The 19,301-nt window shown below is 37.0% G+C and overlaps 1 protein-coding gene across 1 annotated transcript; it reads right to left on the reverse strand.

Moving 5' to 3' along the window:
- Positions 1-10,001: 10,001 nt before the first annotated feature.
- OXSM (3-oxoacyl-ACP synthase, mitochondrial) lies at positions 10,002-19,190 on the reverse strand. The gene is made up of 3 exons (XM_058180214.1): positions 19,023-19,190; positions 15,382-16,389; positions 10,002-13,751 (listed from the first exon to the last, which is right to left on the reverse strand). The coding sequence occupies exons 2-3, from the start codon at positions 16,362-16,364 to the stop codon at positions 13,349-13,351; spliced, it is 1,386 nt and encodes a 461-aa protein (XP_058036197.1). The 5' UTR covers positions 16,365-16,389; positions 19,023-19,190; the 3' UTR covers positions 10,002-13,348.
- Between the last annotated feature and the right edge of the window lie 111 nt (positions 19,191-19,301).

Raw genomic sequence — 19,301 nt, forward strand, 5'->3', positions numbered from 1 at the left:
CAACTTATCCTATTTCCTCTGATTGGTGTTAACATTTTAAATGATGAAAGCTGATAGTCTGGTTGTCAAGTGATCCATTCTTGTCCTACAATTCTCTTCTTGCTCAGACAGATTGATAAGAAAAGTTGGTTAATTCCCTCACTGTCTCATAAGGGTTGTGGGGGGTGGGGGGTGGGGATTCCAGAACAGCATTCTTTTCAGATTAACTGCACCCATGTCCAAAAATTTCTTTTTTGTTGTTGAAGTTGATCAGCTTCACTTCCCTCTTTGCTTTTTTTTTTTTTTTTGCCTTTTCTGTCAGGGACAGAGCTTCATAAAGTTGAACCTTGATAGATAGGAGAAAGAGCAAGCAATCATGGAGCATGATTAACTGGGAAAGTGATCTCCTCTTTTCTATCAGTTCCTATATTGAAGCCCTTGTCATTTCTCTCAATTTCTCCCCAAATTAAAAAAAAATAGATCTTTCAAAAGAATATTGGATTCATGAGGAGGAACTTCAGTACATTAACCACTTTGAGAAGGCCCGGTTAAGCATTACTCCGGTAGATTTTTCCCTTGAAAAACAAATATCTGTGTCTTCCACCGACCAAGCCAAAATGCCCATGGAAATGCTAAGAAACCAGAGGAGAAGTGGTAATACTATGGCAACCCAAAGCAGTCAAGAACAGTTATGCAAATGCCAGTTCCAGACGATGTCATCAAAAGTTTTAAATATAAGTTATCGTAAATTGTTCATGCTGCAATAATTGCATCAAGTGAAACTGCTATTTTATCATCAGAACAGCTAAAAAAAAAAAGTATGCTGTCCTTTCAGTAATCTGGAGATGTGTGGAGCTCACTATCATAAGGATATTTCCTTTAAAAATGATAACTAAGATATATTCATGCTGCGTTTGGTAGAACATGAGGATGAGCCCATTATGACTCATTCCTGTGGCCTAAACATACCATATCACTATATTTATATCCAGAATATAACGATAACATATACATTGGCCCAGTCAGTTGAGTCCATGGTTGTTTTTAAAACATAAATGTTTTGTAAAAATTTTGCAGTTAACTATTACCCTTCACGTTTCCAAACAATATATAGCTTAATGAATAGATCTTTTGAGAAGTTTTCTTTCATTCTCTTTGCTCCAAGTTAACTGAAAAATTGTGGCTTCCAAACTCTTATAAAGAGACAAATGTTTCTTCTATGTACACTATCTTAGAATTATATTCCAATATATTGGACATGGAGGACTGTGATCAAATATTTGGTTCCAAGAACACTGAACTGGCATTTGAAAGCTTTATTGTAATTGAAAGTTTGCTATAACTTTTTCAGCATTTCTGCCATGTTCCATTTTCATATGGCATTACTGGTCAATATCTAATCTCAGTTCAATGCTACAAATCAAAATATAGTGGTATCACTGTAGTCTCTTCTGTGCTATCTCAAACACATATTGTCAGCACAGTGATGAATAGAACTGAACAATTATTCTCATGCCCAATGTCAATGGTTTTAAAAATCTTCAGGTGTTGATATAAACAGCACAACAGGCAACATATGACTGCCCTAACAAAATGTTCTGATGCTGCAAAACATTAGAAAGCAATTGTATGTTTGGGAAGCACCTAGTATCTAGCTACCGATGGCAGAATCTTCCCACTGTGGATAACGATGAAAAGAAGCAGTATTCTATGTTCAGAAGGCCCTGTTTCTTTCATTTAATCTATAATATCATTTGTGGGTATTTACCTTTATATCCATCTTGATTCCTGGTGAGTATGTGGACAAATCCATGTGTTTTTTCCTAGGCAATATTTCATAAGTATTTTGCCCTTTCCTTTTTCCTAGGTCTGGGAGAGTACATCTGGAATTAAATTACTTAGCTGGTTTCCTTGCCCAAGGCCGAACTCCCATTTCTTAGATTTTAGTCTAGTTCCTTTAATTAGTAATTACTAAAGTTAGCCTAAATGATTAAAGAAACCATATGCTTTGGTTTGAGATTGTTCTCTCTCTCGCTGTCCCCCTCCCTCCTTGATTATGGAGTACAGGCATTTGATACCCCATTAGATAATAGAATCAGTACAGGAGTTTGTTTTCCTGTACAGGAGTTTGTACGAGATTTGTGATTTGGAAAGAATGATATAGCCTTCTGGTTTGCCTTCTCTGCATGTGCATGGATCGTATGCTTCTGTGGGTGGATATTGTTTTTCAAGAGATAAATGCTTTCTTGTTGGCAGATTATTTGTTCAGCTGAAAAAATGGTGGTTCTGTTTATCTCTGTCTTGGTAGCTGGCTATGTAATCAGTTGTCTTGATAGCTGTATGATGAAATAGCTCCTAGCAGTAAAAACCAGATTGGAGAATAATGCTTTTATTTTCTAAAACTGGGGAAACCATCATTTTGTTTCTTGTTAAGTGTTGGATGAAATTGGACACTAAATACCTTTATTTCTAATGTGTACATGCAGTGAACTAAGGCTACAAACCTCATGAGTATATCTGCCCTAATTTTTAGACTTTTTTTTTCTTTATAGTTTTTTCTTTCTATCTGGAAAAGGGCAAAATCTGAAAAATTCTATACAGGAAATATACCTGCAACTCCATTTTGGCCCTTCTTGTTAATGTCCTTAAATATTATTTGTACTAGACTCCCACAGATTCATCTGCTCTGATATTTTTTCATGCACAGATGCATGTACAAACAGCCTATCATCCTGGAAACGTAATATCCAGAACAATTGGTAGCTTGATATTTGGCTCAACTTTCAAAAATTTAGTTCCTTTGTTCCAGCCAACATATCACTTGGTAATTTCTGCGAGAACTACAGCATTTATATTTGCTTATATATTTAGTTCACTGAAACTTTGTCAACAGATAAGCACAAAATGGCATTAAAGATACCAAAAATTCTAGGTCTTTGCTGACATCTAATCATCCAGATTTTAAACCTATCATATATAGACACAGACACACAGAGAATGTTCTTATCCATAATCTTGTGCTCTGAGACCAGTGTTTGAAGTCTAGGAAACAGGCCACTCATCAGTCAACAAGGGTGCTGATTTACCACCAGCCCATTAAGTACTTAGAAAGCAAGAGTTGGGCAGCACAAGCAAATGACAGCTAGCAGCTTAAAATCCAGCCATCAACACACGCCAATCAATATCTAAAAAGCCACGTACAACAGGCATTATAAATACCACACCACACAGAACAGCACACATTCTGCTAGAGAGAAAATTCCTGAAAATGGGCTCCAGCACGAGTCCAAAAGCTCGGAAGACAACCTATGGTCCCACTGACCGACCCAGATTGGATCCTGCAACATTATCCTGGGATACGTATATTTGCCTTCATTTGTCCAAAATTATTATATGTGTAAAGGCTCCAAGTCTTGTTTTTTTGTTACTTTATGCATATAGATACTGACAAATGAGTCATATGGATACTAGTGCTATCCAAAGACCATTTGTGATGGTTAACTTGATTACCTTGTTAAAGGCTAGTTCTACATGCAGGCCAATCGTGTGATTTTTGAACTGCACTGCTGAAGTGTAGCTTGCACTCACAAATCATTCCAATCACCGCACATTGTCTGGAAGTGGCATTACCATCTAGTAAAGTAATTGACAGGTCCCTCCACTAAATTCATTAAAGAGCTACACAGAAAAACAGGTAGCTGATGCGAACCACATGATATAAGGAAGGCAATTCTCTCATTACTACCCAAATAGGTCACTTTGAAAAAAGCCAGCTGCTACAAAAAAAATCACACTGAGTTTATGATCAAGCTAATCAATGAACTCTGCCATGACTGGGTGAGAAAGAGGAGGAACAGCAAATACAAGTGTGCAGATAGGAGGAGGAAGAAATTTCTTGTAGGAGGAGGATAAGCATAGTTACTGGAACTTAACTTTCAATTCCCACACCTTCAAAAATTTAATATTTTGCTTTAGTTATTAGTGGTAGGATGTGATGTATATAGCAAGGAGATCACTAGGATTAAGTGATTACTGTATCTTCAAGGCTTTGGATGTTTTGCCTTGACTTGACTGTTCCTTAACACTGCCCAGGGATCACATGTGACTTAAAGAATGTCAGGAACAAAACGTTTATAGCTCTAAATGCTGCATATGATACATGGAGGCATAGATTGTTACATAAATTAATACAGGTAATCCTATGCCGAAACATTATCCAATTTATTGATAATATGCTTACTGACAGAACATGTTCTGTAACTATGGGGGACAATATTAGTACTAAACAATGGACTACCACAAGATTTGAATAGAATAGAATAAGTTGGAAGGGACCTTTGAGGTCTTCTAATCCTACACCACTTCAGACAAATGCTTATCTAATTTCTTCTTAAAAACTTTCAGTGTTGGAGCATTTACAACTTCTGGAGGCAAGTTGTTCCACTGATTAATTGTTCTGTCTGAAAATTTCTCCTTAATTCTAAATTGCTTCTCTCCTTGATTAGTTTTCACCTATTGCCTCTTGTTCTACCTCAGGTGCTTTGGAGAATAGTTTGACTCCCTCTTCTTTGTGGCAACCGCTGAGATATCAGAATACTGCTATCATGTTACCCGTAGTGGGGTTCAAAACTTTTTGCTACCGGTTAGGTGGGCGTGGCTAGGTGGGGGCCTGTGACTGAATGGAAATGGCCAACTCAACATCACTCACGCCCACGCCCACTCAGTCACCTGACCCCCCCTAGCAACATCCACAGGAAAAGGTAGCAATTTTTTTGGAATTTCCAACTATCTATCCCCACCCTCCCTTCGCCAGTCACCCCCATTTCCCCTCCTATAGCAGCCCCAGTCCTAGCCCCGCCTCCTCCTCCACCACCGCATCTATGTTCGGGCTGCTTCCTTCCACGACAGCTGGTCCAGAGTCCAGAAGACAAGCTGACTGGAGTTTTTGATGGTCCCCAGCCTGCCGCCGCCGCTGCTCTTTGAGAGCCACTTTGCAATTGTGGTGGTGGGCTGCAGGCCGCTGAAAAGTACCAGAGGTCACGGAAAAAGCTGCTGCCATCACCATGTTCTTTACACATGAACATCCCATTGGACTTGTAAGACAATGGGATGCCCATGCGCATGCACCCATGTGCATGCGCCCATGCCCATGCGCAAAGAACATGGCAGCGATGAAATGGCGGGCGGGGCGAGCAAATGGTGACTGGGGGACAGGTTCGGGGACATGGCCAGCTAGCCATCACTACTAGTTTAGTGACCTTGGCCAAATTTCCTCCAATGGTTTGCGTGAACCTGTACGAACCGGCTGAATACCACCTCTGATGTCGCCCCTAGTTCTTTTTTTCATAAGACTTGACATATCCAGTTCCAGCAACTGATTTTTATGTTTTATCCTTGAGTCCCCTAATCATCTTTGTTGCTCTTCTCTGCACTTTTTCTACAGTCTTAACATCTTTTTTACATTGTGGCGACCAAAATTAGATGCAGTATTCCAAGTGTGGCCTTACCAAGGCATTATAAAGTGGTATTAACATTTCACGTGATCTTGATTTTATCTCTTTGTTTATGCAGCCTAGAACTGTTTTGGATTGGTTCTAATGCCCCTTCTTTTCAATTTATATATAGCCAATATGCCTCATACAAAAGCCAGGAAGTTTGGCTATGCAGATAATTGGACTTCAGCATAAATTCTTTGAAGATTTCCTCACTTCTAACATAGATGTATTAGATAAGGTTAGAGCATAATCCAACCAAGAGGGAAGTAACAAAGCTTCCATCTTTGTAACAGATCAGCAGACAAAGAGCTTAATGTTCTTTGGGAAACCAATTCAATCAAAATAAGTATCCCAAATATCTTGGGGTTATCCTGGGCAGGAACTTTCTTACAAAGAAACTTGAAGACTGCTGACAAATTGACAAGTAGAAATAACATCCTGCACAAATTATGCAGAACTAATTGGGGCTTGGCAACAGACATGAAAATTTGCCCACAGCTTGGTTTATTCAGCACCGGAGTATCGTGCCCCAGTATGGCTTAATAGCCCATGCACAAATAGGATTGATGTCATGAGTCAATGTGAGTCAATGTGCATCATCAGTGGGATGATCCAAACTACTGCCACATATTGGCTGCCTGTTTTGAGTCATTTATCAACGCAGAAGTAAGATTATTGATAACTGCCAGCTACTAATATTGAGCGATGTAGAGTGCCTGGAGCAAAAGGACGTTGAGATCCAGACATCCAGCTATTTCTACTGCTAAAGTACTTAAAGAAGACGATTTTAACATACACAATATGTGGAAAGAACATTGGATACAAAATTGTTATCTACGATGACAAGGTTTGTCTTACATTTTGGAAAAACTATCTGGATTTGACCAGCCTTGTGACTGTGGGATCTAAAAACAATTCAATATAAAGTCAAATGCCAAAATAGAGCCTATAGTGGATAGTTTGCTCGCTGTGACAAAAGAAGCAAACAATTGTATCTATCATTTATAAAATTTTATATTTTATACTTCATATTTGTATTTTATTCAATGTATTTTTATATAAATATGTGAATGTGCCGATACTTAGATAGCTAGATAGATAAATAATCAATGGTTTCTGCTGGAGTGGAATCTTCACAAATAACAAGGAGTGTGTATAATCTGACCAAGTGGGGAAAAATGAATAATACACACACACACACACACTACTGTCATTCCTTTAGATGAAATGTGTGGTCTAGAAATGTGATAGACAGACATACAGATACAGGAGGGGAGAGAGGGGGAGAGAGGTGGGGAGAAAGAAAGAGGGAGGGAGGGAGGGAGGGAGAGACAGAGGGAGGGAGAGAATTCTTATTTTATAGCACATATTCTGATAAAAAGAAAAATAATGTAGTATAATAATAAAAGAATCGGTTCTCTAATCTATACTACACAAAGGAAACTTACTACTATGGCTTTAGTGCCATCGTGTGGTCAGTTTGTTTTTCTTTCATAATAGCCTACATTTTATTCTCCTTTCCTTCTTTGTACTTAAATATTAAAATTAGTCCTTTGTTTTCAAAATACACATATATGTTCAAAATGTGAGTATTTAGATTAGGCCACAGAAAATATGTTGTATTAGAAATTGACAAAATTTAACTCATAATTTAAGCTGACAAATAAGCATCAAATTAAGTAAATAATACTTAATATGTATTATTTAATACTTAATACTTACTAAGTCTGTGTGCATGTGACTATGTATGACTAGGAGGAAGTTAAAAAAATGTCACTCAGATTCCAAAAAGGAACTAGTTTGAGAAAATATTTCAAAACTTTCATCATGCATTCTGGATAAGCTTAATTAATTAATCAGTGGAACAACTTGCCTGCAGAAGTTGTAAATGCTCCAACACTGGAAATTTTTAAGAAAATGTTGGATAACCATTTGTCTGAAATGGTGCAGGGTTTCCTGCCTGGGCAGAGGGTTGGACTAGAATGCCTCCAAGGTCCCTCCCAATTCGATGGTGGCGGTTGTTGTTGTTGTTGGTGCAGTTGTTGTTGTTGTTGTTGTTGTTGTTGTTGGTGCGGTTGTTGTTGTTGTTGGTGGTGGTGGTGCGGTTGTTGTTGTTGTTGTTGTTGGTGCAGTTGTTGTTGTTGTTGTTGGTGGTGGTGGTGCGGTTGTTGTTGTTGTTGGTGGTGGTGGTGCGGTTGTTGTTGTTGTTGTTGTTGTTGTTGTTGTTGTTGTTATTATTATTATTATTATTATTATTATTATTATTATTATTATTATTATTATTATTATTATTATTATTATTATTATTATTATAGCTCTGGGTGATCAGACAATAGGCAAAAACTCCCAATAAATGGGTAATGCCAGGATTCATGCCTTACTAGGATTTAGACTTCAAAGCACACCAGAATTAGGATTAAATTAAGATTAGAATGAAGAACAAAGGCACAAGAATAGAGTTAAGATAGGATTCAGAACTCTGAGATGCCAAGATATCAAGCATTTTTAAAATTTGTACTTCTTTAAGCAGGTAGCTTATCTGTGGTTATAAAGTATTGTATGTGGTTACAATGGTAAGAGGATATATTTTCTGAAAGTTTAAATTTAGTTTCTTTGGCCAATAGGTCCAGTAGTTGCTGTATTTATGTCTACCTTTGAATTTCTAGAAGTTTTATGTAAGATTTCTAATTGTTTTTACATGGGGGAAAACGTATAAGTTTTTGTATCCTATAGAGCCGTGATGGAGAACCTATGGCACGTAGCCATATCAGTGGGCACGCAAGCTCAGCTCCAGCCGCCAGCTGATTTTCGGGCCTTCTGGGCCTACCAGAAGTAGGGAAACAGGCTGTTTCCTGCCTCGGGGAGGGGGAGGCCCATTTTCTGCTGTCCCCAGCCTCCAGAGCCTCTCTAGTAGTAATGGGAGGGCATAAACAGCTTTCCCCACCCCTGGAGGCCAGAAACGGCCCATTTGCCAACTTCTGGTGGGACTGGAAGTTGGCAAACGGGCTGTTTTCGGCCTCCGGAAAGCCTTCAGGGGGGTGGGGAAGGCCATTTTTGGCCTCCCCAGACTCCTAGAGAAGCTCTGGAGACTGGGAACAGCAAAAAACGAGTCTTCCGGTCCCACCAGAAGTTGGCAAACGGGTCGTTTCTGGCCTCTGGAGGATGGGGAAGGCTGTTTTCACCCTCCCCAGACTCCTAGAAAGGCTCTGGAGCCAGGTGAGAGAAAAACCGGGCCTATCAGGCCAGGAACATGGGGAGTGGGAGCGGGGTCACATGCACATGCAAGGGGGCAGGGCACATAGAATTATGGGTGTGGGCACGCACATGCCCACCCCCCCGGGCACGCAATAGCTATCACTGCTATAGAGCTTTGATTAAATGAAGAACATTTACTGGATGAAATTGAAATATACAGTATATGCCAATCTATCACAATGAATACAAGCCTATACTGATCCAAGCTAGGTACTTAACATTCTTTTCTAAGAAAGAATAAATGTAGAAAATCCACACAAAATGTATCCTCTTTTCACTCCACTCCGTGTAAAAACCATTGTGGTATAGTGGTTAAACATTAGAGATTCAGATTAAAGTCCACTTTTGGTCATAGAAGTTCACTGGATGACTATGGGACAGTCATTCTGTCTTACACAATCTAGTCCACAGGAAATGCTCTGTGTGCCATCTTGAACTCTTGAAGGAATTCAATCCTTAAAACTGAAAGATATAGTAAGTATAAAGAGTCTAACACACCTCAGGTACATATGATGAAAATAGATGTCTATTGGCAACTCTCACTCCCATACAGTGTAAGAATGGCTGCCTGCCATTTCACACTAGAGGGAAAATGCAATGTAAGTTTAATTAAGAAATAATAAAAATTGAGTTCCATGTGATTATAAAGATAGGAATGTTGATTACTGATTGCTCCAAAACAAAGTTTCTGAAAGTGAAAGCATGTGTATGCTAATGTGCTGCTGTACTAGAACTCTTCTGAGGATATGAATTTTGAATTTTGAAAAGAAAGTCAGTGTGATCAAAATGTGATCAAGACTAAGGAAACATAGGTTCAAGTCAATCAGATAATTTTGTAAACAGCTGTCTTACATGATTTCTAAATCCCATTTCATTACTGTTTAATCTGGTTAGATTCCAACAATATATTATCAGGGCTGTTTATATAGTAAAGTCATATATTATAGAGTAGAGGGCTGCTTGTATGGTAAAAAACTTTTAGAACTCTTGGTATTCCTTGTCAGGTCCAAACATATTGTACGCAATTCCATGTATAAAAATAGTATTCTCTGGGATCCTACTTAATACAGATCTCTTTTGACACATTTGAAACCTAGTCTGAAGATTTGGGACTCCCATTCAAACAGGATTCATTGTGACATGGAAGACTATATAGGAAATTAAAATTGACTTGAAAGATATTCATCTTGATATATGATACTTGGGATCTTGATCCATACATTTTGGCTGTCATTGTGAAATTATTTTGCCTCTCAGGAATATCCAAGTAATCCAAGTAATTAGTATGCAAGTAATTAGTATGCAAGTAATACTGTTACATTTTTTATTATTTGCTGACTTCTAGCAGAAAATAGATTTTTTCTAACAATTCAGTACAGTTCTTAGAAAAGTTGGAATGATATTTTACCATGTTACTTGCGAAGAATTATTAATCTGTTTCATATATGTTTCTGGCATTAATAATACTATTTATAGATTTTAATTACTTTGCCTCTTATGTAGATAATCACTATGTATATTATTTCTCATTCATAAAAACATTTAAATATAGTTATCTGAACTGTCACTATATCGCTATTTATTATCTACTACTATATGGTTTACATTGGCTTGTAGGTTGTCATGTATTATGTAGAAGTAGATTTTTTTTCAGTGATAGATCAGAGATCAGAGCAAATAAATATACAATTAAAATTCTAGAATAAAATAATAAATAAAATATAAAATCTTTGATAAAATCCAGTCTGTCAATTATACATGGTCTAGCTATTGTAAAATCACAGTCCATAAACTGTATGGCCCGTAGTCAGTTTATTACTAAAAAGGGAAAGGAACAAGCAGTGCAAAGGATTTGCCGTATTTGTTGTATAAAATAGCTATGGTGGGTTTGACGCGTGTTTCCGACAAATCCCTAGTGCAACTGCACAGAATCTAACCACCTGTGCTGTAATTTTGGACTGTTTGTCCTTAAGCAGCCACTGGAGATAAGAGTGTCAGAAGGGCCAGGATATCTATCAATTAGAAAGATATGTTTTTTTCTGAATCTCTCTAAAAGGAACATTGAAGGAGTATGTGACCCACAGTTTCCACCACTCCTGAGCCACAGGAACAGTGTTTTTCAGTCACTGATATTTTTTTATACTTGCTGTACAGGACGGCCGATGGAAGAGCTTGGCAACGTGTGAGCAAAAATGCTTTCTGATAGTTTGCCAACTCCAACTAGCTAAGATATCTGGCAGGAGTAACAACATACCTAATGGTATCTGGAGCCAGAAACAACGGAACTTTTCCTAAGTCCATTTGCCTTTCAGCAAAGTCCACCCTTTGTCGCAAGGTTTGTTTTGCTTGGTCGTAGTCCAACTTGAATATTGAGGCTTGGGAGAAACCTCGTTTGGCAAGGTTGGACACACAGTCTTGATCCATGATGAGAATTTGTTTTGGAGGATTAATGGAACAAGATCTTGCAGAAAGAAGTTAAGTTTTAGCCGGAGATTTAAAGATGCTATATAGACTCTTGTTTTGACTTTTGTCAATCCTCTGTGCAGGTGCAGAAGTGCGGCATCTGGAGAATTGTTCTAATAAATTTGGATTGAACTTTTTCCAATGGTGTGAAACACGAAACTGAGGGTCCGAGCAAGGTCCCATAAGGAAGTTGTGCTAGTGACTTGGCCAGAAAAAGCTTAATTGCAGCAGGAACATAGTATCCTCCCTTTGTGCAGAAAAATTTAAGGATGGCACTTGCTGATCTTTGAACCAAGGCAGCTGTATATTCATCATGTGCTTTTCTTGAACCAGTAGCCTGGTATTTGAACGTGGTTACCTGCTCTATATTATGGCCATTTAGATACCGTGTTTCTCCAAAAGGACAAGCCACTTGAAAAGAAACCCTATCACGTTTTTCAGTGCATGCAAATTAAGCCCCACCTACAAAATTAGCCCAAATTAAAACTTCGCCCACCTGGGGTGCAGGAATGGGGTGAGGCACCCAGGTAAAAAATAAGCTAGGATGGGGATGGGGGAATGGAGCTTCCCTACTTACCAGGCCTCGCACACCCCGACACCTGCCTCACCTTCTTCTGCGGCCACTTGCCTCCACTCATACATATCGTCCTGGCCTTCATTTTGCCTGCAACCGATAACAGAATTCCGGATTGGTCCTGAGCTCTATTATCGGCTGCAGAGGGCTTTCCGGAAGGCATCTACAGCCAATAACAGAGCTCTGGATCAATCCAGCAGGTATCTGAAGGTGAAACAGAGGCCAGGGCGATGTGTGTGAGTGGTGGCAAGCAGCCACAGAAGAAGTGAGCCAGCAGCAGGCTCCTGTTGGGTGGGGCTGCTGGTGCCACCACCACAAGGTGAGTCAATAATTATTTCACTCATAAGGAGTGAAAAACTGATTCAAAAAGTTTTTTAAAAAAAAGATGTACAAAGGTTGTCATAGGCTTTGAGAACAGATGCATCAAGCTTAACAAGAATTTAAATTTGTTTCTGAAACAAGAGAATGGGTAGCTTTTGCCTTAACTTTGCTGTAACTAAATCCAGTGCCATTCAATAGACTATATAGTAGCACTATATGTAAACAAGGACACTTTCTTAAGACAGCTATTTAGTTTTATATATTTAGAAATTATTTTCTGCAATTCCATACATTTTACTCTAGATATTGAAGATATTAGGATTTTAATTTAGATGATAACATACTATTTCAATATCTTCCCCAATTATATACAAATTATATACAAAAAAATATACAATCTTAAACTTTTTATGTTAGTCTAGATGTTAGGCATTATTATCATTACTCGTTTAAACTAAAAACAAATTATTTTACATTATATTACATGATACATGTTTCTATCACTGCATTTTCAATATTACATTTGTTTAAAAATTTTCCTTTTATCATTGCTATGAAGTTGGGTTATTAAGACATTTTATGATATGAAACTACCTATTATAGACAATACACAAAACACTGATATTTAGCAAATTGAATTAATTCCTCTAATTAAATTTATTTGCTTAGAAAAGCAAATTCCAGGGCTTTTCACCAAACCAACCACTCATAAAGGAAGAAAATAATCAGATCAAAAATGTTATACAATAGAAGGAAATAAGAAGTAGACAAAAGAATAGGTAACTAAAGTTTAGGTAACTAAAAAAATGAAGAAGCTATCTTTCTCTTTAGTGTGCATAAATGTGGCACAGAAATGCAGGGAATATTTATTTATTTATTTATTTACTTAATAAATTTTATTTGGCCTCCTAACCTAAATACATGACTTGTGGATTACACTTTAAGGCAAAATAAAAATGGGATAAAATAACCTGAATTTCCTTTTTGATTCAGAGTAGGTGTTCACTCACTTCAAATTTTCTGTTTCAACTGTTTCAACCCCATAGGGTATTACAAATTCAAAAAGTTCTGAATTTGAAACCTTTCACATCCTTTTAATGAAGAAGTTCTAATCTTCAGAAATTCAGTTGAAGGAAAGCATTCAAAAAAACAAAAAAGATGTGAATTAAAAAATAAACAAATGATTTACATTTATACTTATATTTGGTTGATAGGTTAAATGGAGGAGGGAACATAGTACTTACATATAGAGATTGCAAGATTAAATACTGGCAAAACACAACGATGCATTAGTTCCACCAAAACCAAAGGAGTTACTGAGAGCAATAAGCCGCTTTTTACTTTTCCATTCTTGTGGTACTAGAGGAACATAATTGAGATCAAATAGTGGCTCTGTCTGATCCAGATTTAAAGTAGGTGGCAAAATTCTATGGTAACAAGCTAAAGCAGTAAAAGCTGCCTCAATAGCTCCTGCAGCACCCAAGAGATGACCTGTTGCTCCCTTAGTTGAGGAGACTGCAAGAGCAGAAGCATGACCTTTAAAAAGGTCTTTGATAGCTTGATTCTCTGCAGCGTCTCCTAGTGGAGTGGAGGTGGCATGAGCATTGATGTATGTTATATCTTCTAGAGAAATCCCAGAATCTTTGACTGCTGCAGACATGCACCTTTGGAACAAAAAGGAAGACGTTAGCTTATCAGATATCAGAAAGTTATTTCAATCCATCAGTATGCCTGGAAATAATGAAACATGCAACACTGTAAGGATGTAAAATGTCATATATGTAAATGGGATACTCTGGGATCCCATCTACTGCAATCCTGCACTGAAGATTAGGAGATCCTCACCCAAACTAAGAAGTATGAAGAACTTCACAAGACACCTGTTACAACTAAATGTTGAATTCTTAAACTGGGTCTTTAAGACACGAATAGACATCTTTTTCTTCTATATTATAATTTTAATTGAAAAATGATATTCTATATAATATGTATTGCCTGATTGGTTGAAACTAGAAAATTAAATTCTAGTGAGCTGATAAATTTAATTATCTTGAATTTTCAGTTGTGCTGTTGGTAGGATATTTCACTGTATGTATTTTGGAGCTGAACAAGCAGAAGCAATTAATAGCAGTAAATGTAGTCTTTTTTTACATAATGGAGGATCATCATTATTTTAAGAATGGATAAGATAGATTAGTTTAACTTTTAATGCAATAGTGTCATTTCTAACTTAGTATGTAGATACTATATAATTCATAATTTTTTCCTTATTTACAATGTGCCAGCATGATTGGCTCATGATTATCTCCAATAATCACAAAAATATTTCATGGCTTTATCCAAATTCAAATTTAAAACTATGTCAGGTTCACATCCTTCCTAAATAACAGCTCTGCTCACACTTTAATACTTTCACCAAATTATGAAAAAACAGGTATTAAGCTAACAACTAGTACACTGGGTCAGCTGTTTCTCAATTCCTTTTTAAAAATATAATTATTATTTTGAATGGAAAATAATTATAATTATATAATTTATAATTATATGGAAATGTAACTAAAAACTTAGAACAGTATAAAGGAGGCAGTAATATAAAGCCCCAGAAACAGGCAAATAAAGGAATAAAAATATTCCATTCATCAACCATCAAAAAACCAGGAAAACAGAAACAGGAAAATGAAAAGATGTCTCAGTAATAAGTGTACTAATGCCAATCTAATTTTTATATGAAAAGACATTTTTTCAAAGTGTGACCACAAAAAAGGTTCTCTACCAGTGTACCATTTACATAATCTTAAAGGAAGACGCCTTAAAGGAAGGCTGTTGGTATCCATGTCATATCTGGCTTTATCCTGGGAAGATGGGTGGCCACCATAATTTGTCATTGGGCAAATAACATGAATGCACAGCTGCACCTGGTGATTAGTTCAAATGATTGTGAAATGGCAGCCAAGGCTAACCCAGCATTGTAACTTTGCTTATAGGGTAAATAGCAAGTCTCAGTATCTGCTCACTGCCAGCAGTTCCAAAAGTGCTTTTTCAAAAAGGCAATTGGACTTTCTGGTTACCAATCTCCATAGAGACTCTTTGCCAGAAGGCTCTTCACACATGGAGACACATATTTATACATACAAACACACCACCACCACACCCAAAACTGGTATCACTTTGCTGGTAAACAGATTTCTCAATTAGCTAGTTAATGTTCCGGTATAAAAGACCTCTGATCAGCCAGAAAGCAAGCCATTCCTACATTAGGAAATTATACCAATGATTTATGATAATAGCTGTTACCTTAAAGCTCCATCTCCATTTGGATCAGGTGCTGTAATGTGGCAGGCATCAGCTGACAGTCCATAGCCTAAAATTTCTGCATATGGTTTGACTCCTCTCTGGATAGCATGCATGTATTCTTCCAAAACCAAAACTGCAGCACCTTCTCCCATAACAAATCCTTCTCTTAGTGGATGGAATGGACGACAAGCTTTTTGAGGGTTGGAGTTAAAGCTAGTGCTCAGAGCCCGAGCTCTGGCAAATCCAGCCAGAGACAATGGGCTAATACAAGCTTCCGTTCCTCCAGCCAACATCATATCAGCATCACCATGAGTTATAAATCGAAAAGCGTCTCCGACAGCATGTGCTCCAGTGGTACAAGCAGTGGACACAGAATGGTTTGGTCCTTTTAATTGATGTTTGATACTAATATGACCTGCTGCCATATTGATCAAAATCTTTGGAACAAAAAATGGGCTGACTTTGCTGTAGCCTTTTGTTTTGAATATCAAGGCTGTATCGGAGATATCTTCCAGTGGAACCATTCCCATTCCTATAGCCACACCAGCTTTCAAACTATCCTGGTCAGATTGCGGAGACCAATCAGAATCTTTTAATGCTAGGTCAGCAGCGCCTATGGCCATGATGGTGGCAGAAGACATAGCTTTGCTGTCTGATTTTATTATAAAATTTTCTCCATGGAACTGACCTTCATCAACCCCTTTTGGCACGCAAGCAGCAACTTTACAAGGGACAGAAGCATATTCTTCCCCTTCAAGGGCAACAATCCCACAATTTCCTTGGAGAAGATTGTTCCAAACCAACTGGGTTCCAACACCAAGAGGAGATACTAATCCTATACCTGTGACAACAACCCTTCTTCGACCATGAATTAACCTAGTATTCAGACATCTTTTATTGATATTTAGATATTGTTGTACTTGTGAACTTGGAAGGCAGAGGCTTGTAGCTCTGAATCTAGTTCTCAAGTGTTGGAGAATCATCACTATACTACTTCAAAGTTTATTCCTATGGAGGGGAGGAAAATAAAATCATTAGAATAAGAATAAGAATAATTTAATTTCTATACCGCCCTTCTCCCGAAGGACTCAGGGCGGTTTCCAGCCAGGTAAAAACACAATAAAACATACAATATACAGTTAAAAACCCATTCAAAAATCTATTCAATTTGGCCCATTAATTAAAATACACACTCAAACTATAAAAAACCTAATTAAAATTACTAATAGTTTTATGCCAGCCCTGCGAGGAAGAATAAGTACATCTTCAGCTCGCGGCGAAAGGTCCGGAGGTCAGGAAGCTGTTTTATTTACAAGCTTTCACCAAGTTTGTATTTCTTAGTAAAAAAAGTTATCAATATACCAAACATGTGAATTATAATAATATAAATTTAAGTAAAATGAAATAAATACATTCTAATTTTCAAGCCTAATTGAAGAATTTATCTTTGAAATTTGAGAACAGAGGTAATCAGTTTCCAGTATATTCCAGTCAAATTATTCATAAAATTTGCAAGAAATGACTCTTTGGTCATACTAAACTCAATGTATTTGATGTATTAAATTCACAAAGTAACGTATTAAATCAAAAATATATGCATGGAAATTTTCAGCTCAAACTTTGAAGTCTTTACTATTATAATTTTATCTTTCTTGTAAATTTTTGGAAGTAGAACAAAACTTTGGAATTTTACTGCTTTCCAGGAAATAATTTGAAAAACAACTCACTATGCCACAGTTTTGTTATATATACTACAATACACTTTAGCTTGGAAGCAAACAGTGTCAGGCTTGATTAATGATTCTACGGGACACTGTCAAAGACTATCAAGACTGGAAAATAGATTCAGAATTTTATTCAAACGTCCTAGAAAAAGGAAGGACACTGTTGTAATGAAAACTGTATGGATCTATTAAAATCACTTTTTAGTCAGCAACAACATCAAGAACACGCTGCAGTAGCCAACTTCATAAGCAATTTGATTCATGTCTCTGATTTGTATATATAATTCTCTGATGTTTAGCCAAATTGGCTCATAAGCCTTCTGTTTCCACCTTTTGGGGTATGAGGACAATAGCCATCCCCCCCCCCAAAAAAAGGGAGGACAGGAATATATAAGGGCTGAAATATGTCCATAAACACTTTTTATTGTCTGGAATGTATAGGTCTCCTGCTTGAGCAGAGGCTTGTTCTAGAAGACCCCCATTATCCCTTCTAACCCTATTATTCTATGTTCTTTGTATTTACCTGGCTCATATAATACATAACCTATTTTTAGAGGTTTTTTTCACTGCCTAGAGCATATTTATAAAATGATGCTATTCTTTAAGAAACAGAAGTGTCCTCTTCAGTATATAGAATTTATTATTATTATTTCATTTTGTCACAACAGTATACACAAACATTGTCATAAGTAAAAAAAAATATCATGAAGAATATATATATATGTATATGTATATGTATGTATGTAAAGAATATGCATTAGCTATATTAATTTGATATAATAAAGGGAACAATAGGATAGGAACGGTAGGCACTTTTGTGCTCTTATGCACGCCGCTTACTTATTACTTATTACTGAAACTCTATTTGGATCTCAGTATCTTATATAAATTTCAGCATTGCTGAAGACAAATAATGAAAGAAAAAATAGTTTAATTTGAATCGAAGAGAACAAGGGAAAAAAGGGATTAGCTATTCAAAATCAGAGACAATTTATATCCTTGCTACTGTTTACTTTATATCACCAACAAATCCTTATACATATATATATATGTATTGCCCTATACATTGTAAGCCGCCCTGAGTCTTCGGAGAAGGGCGGGGTATAAATGTAAACAAAAACAAAAAAAAAAAGTCTTTTATGCCAAGTCTTTTATGCCATACAAGCCTTTTAATTTGGGGCCTATATAACATGATCATATACATTCTATTTTAATTGTATTGCATAGAAAGTGTAAATAATCCTGTGATCCTACTGATGTTACTAGCCTATATTGCTGCAAAATTTGGAGAACTCATATTGCTCATTTCTTGTGGTAATACAATGTAGATAGATTTTAATTCCAGATCACCAACATTCAACTGTATGAGGAAGGAATTTTACCGTACTAAGGAGCTAAACCATAATGAATTGGCAGAGCTTGCAAGTTTACTTTCAACTAATATATAATTGTTCAGATTTAGGAAGTAACTCCAATAAAGGTAAGCGAGATTTAACTTTGCAGGAAAATAAAAATACATCATTTAGCATTTTATATGAATATTATAAGGATTAGGATTGCAGTGCAGATGAATCCAGTTGAGGCTTGTTAGCATGCAATTCATATGACTGGCTTTTTTCATTCACCAAAGGGATCTAGGGTGATAAGTGTTTTCTAATTTATAAAACATATTGATTTTCCTTATCATTTTTCCTCTTATTTTCTTAAAAGAAAAAAGTGGGAACAATGAGGATAAGATCCATAGTGCTTTTTGATTAAAGTTGCCAAATCTGAATTGCAAAAGCCGAATAAGCACTAAGTTACAGTAAAGTTTTCTTATCTTCTAGTTACTGTCTGGATTCTGCAACACATATCAAGCAGACATAAAAGACACTAGCATTAACAAAAACAATTTGCTCGAAAGCCCTATAGGATTACCATATCTGGAGATGTAAAATCCAGACTACACTAACTGGGAACAAAGAAGTGTTATTTTGCTGTCACTGCCATTCAGTAGCCCGGATTTCTGTTGCTCAGCATCGGTAAACCTTCAAGAAGTCGCCTCCCCACATGTAAGGTTCGGGAAATCTATCAGATGGGGTGTTTGCGGGGGGGGGGGAGAACGACAATGTAGCTGCTGCGCATGCTCATCACGGGGATGGGGAAAGAGGTCCTGTCACACGAATGAAGGCGTCATCGCTATCCTTTTCTGAGTCA

This window comes from Ahaetulla prasina, chromosome 4 (genome assembly GCF_028640845.1).
Source record: "Ahaetulla prasina isolate Xishuangbanna chromosome 4, ASM2864084v1, whole genome shotgun sequence".
NCBI lineage: Eukaryota > Metazoa > Chordata > Lepidosauria > Squamata > Colubridae > Ahaetulla > Ahaetulla prasina.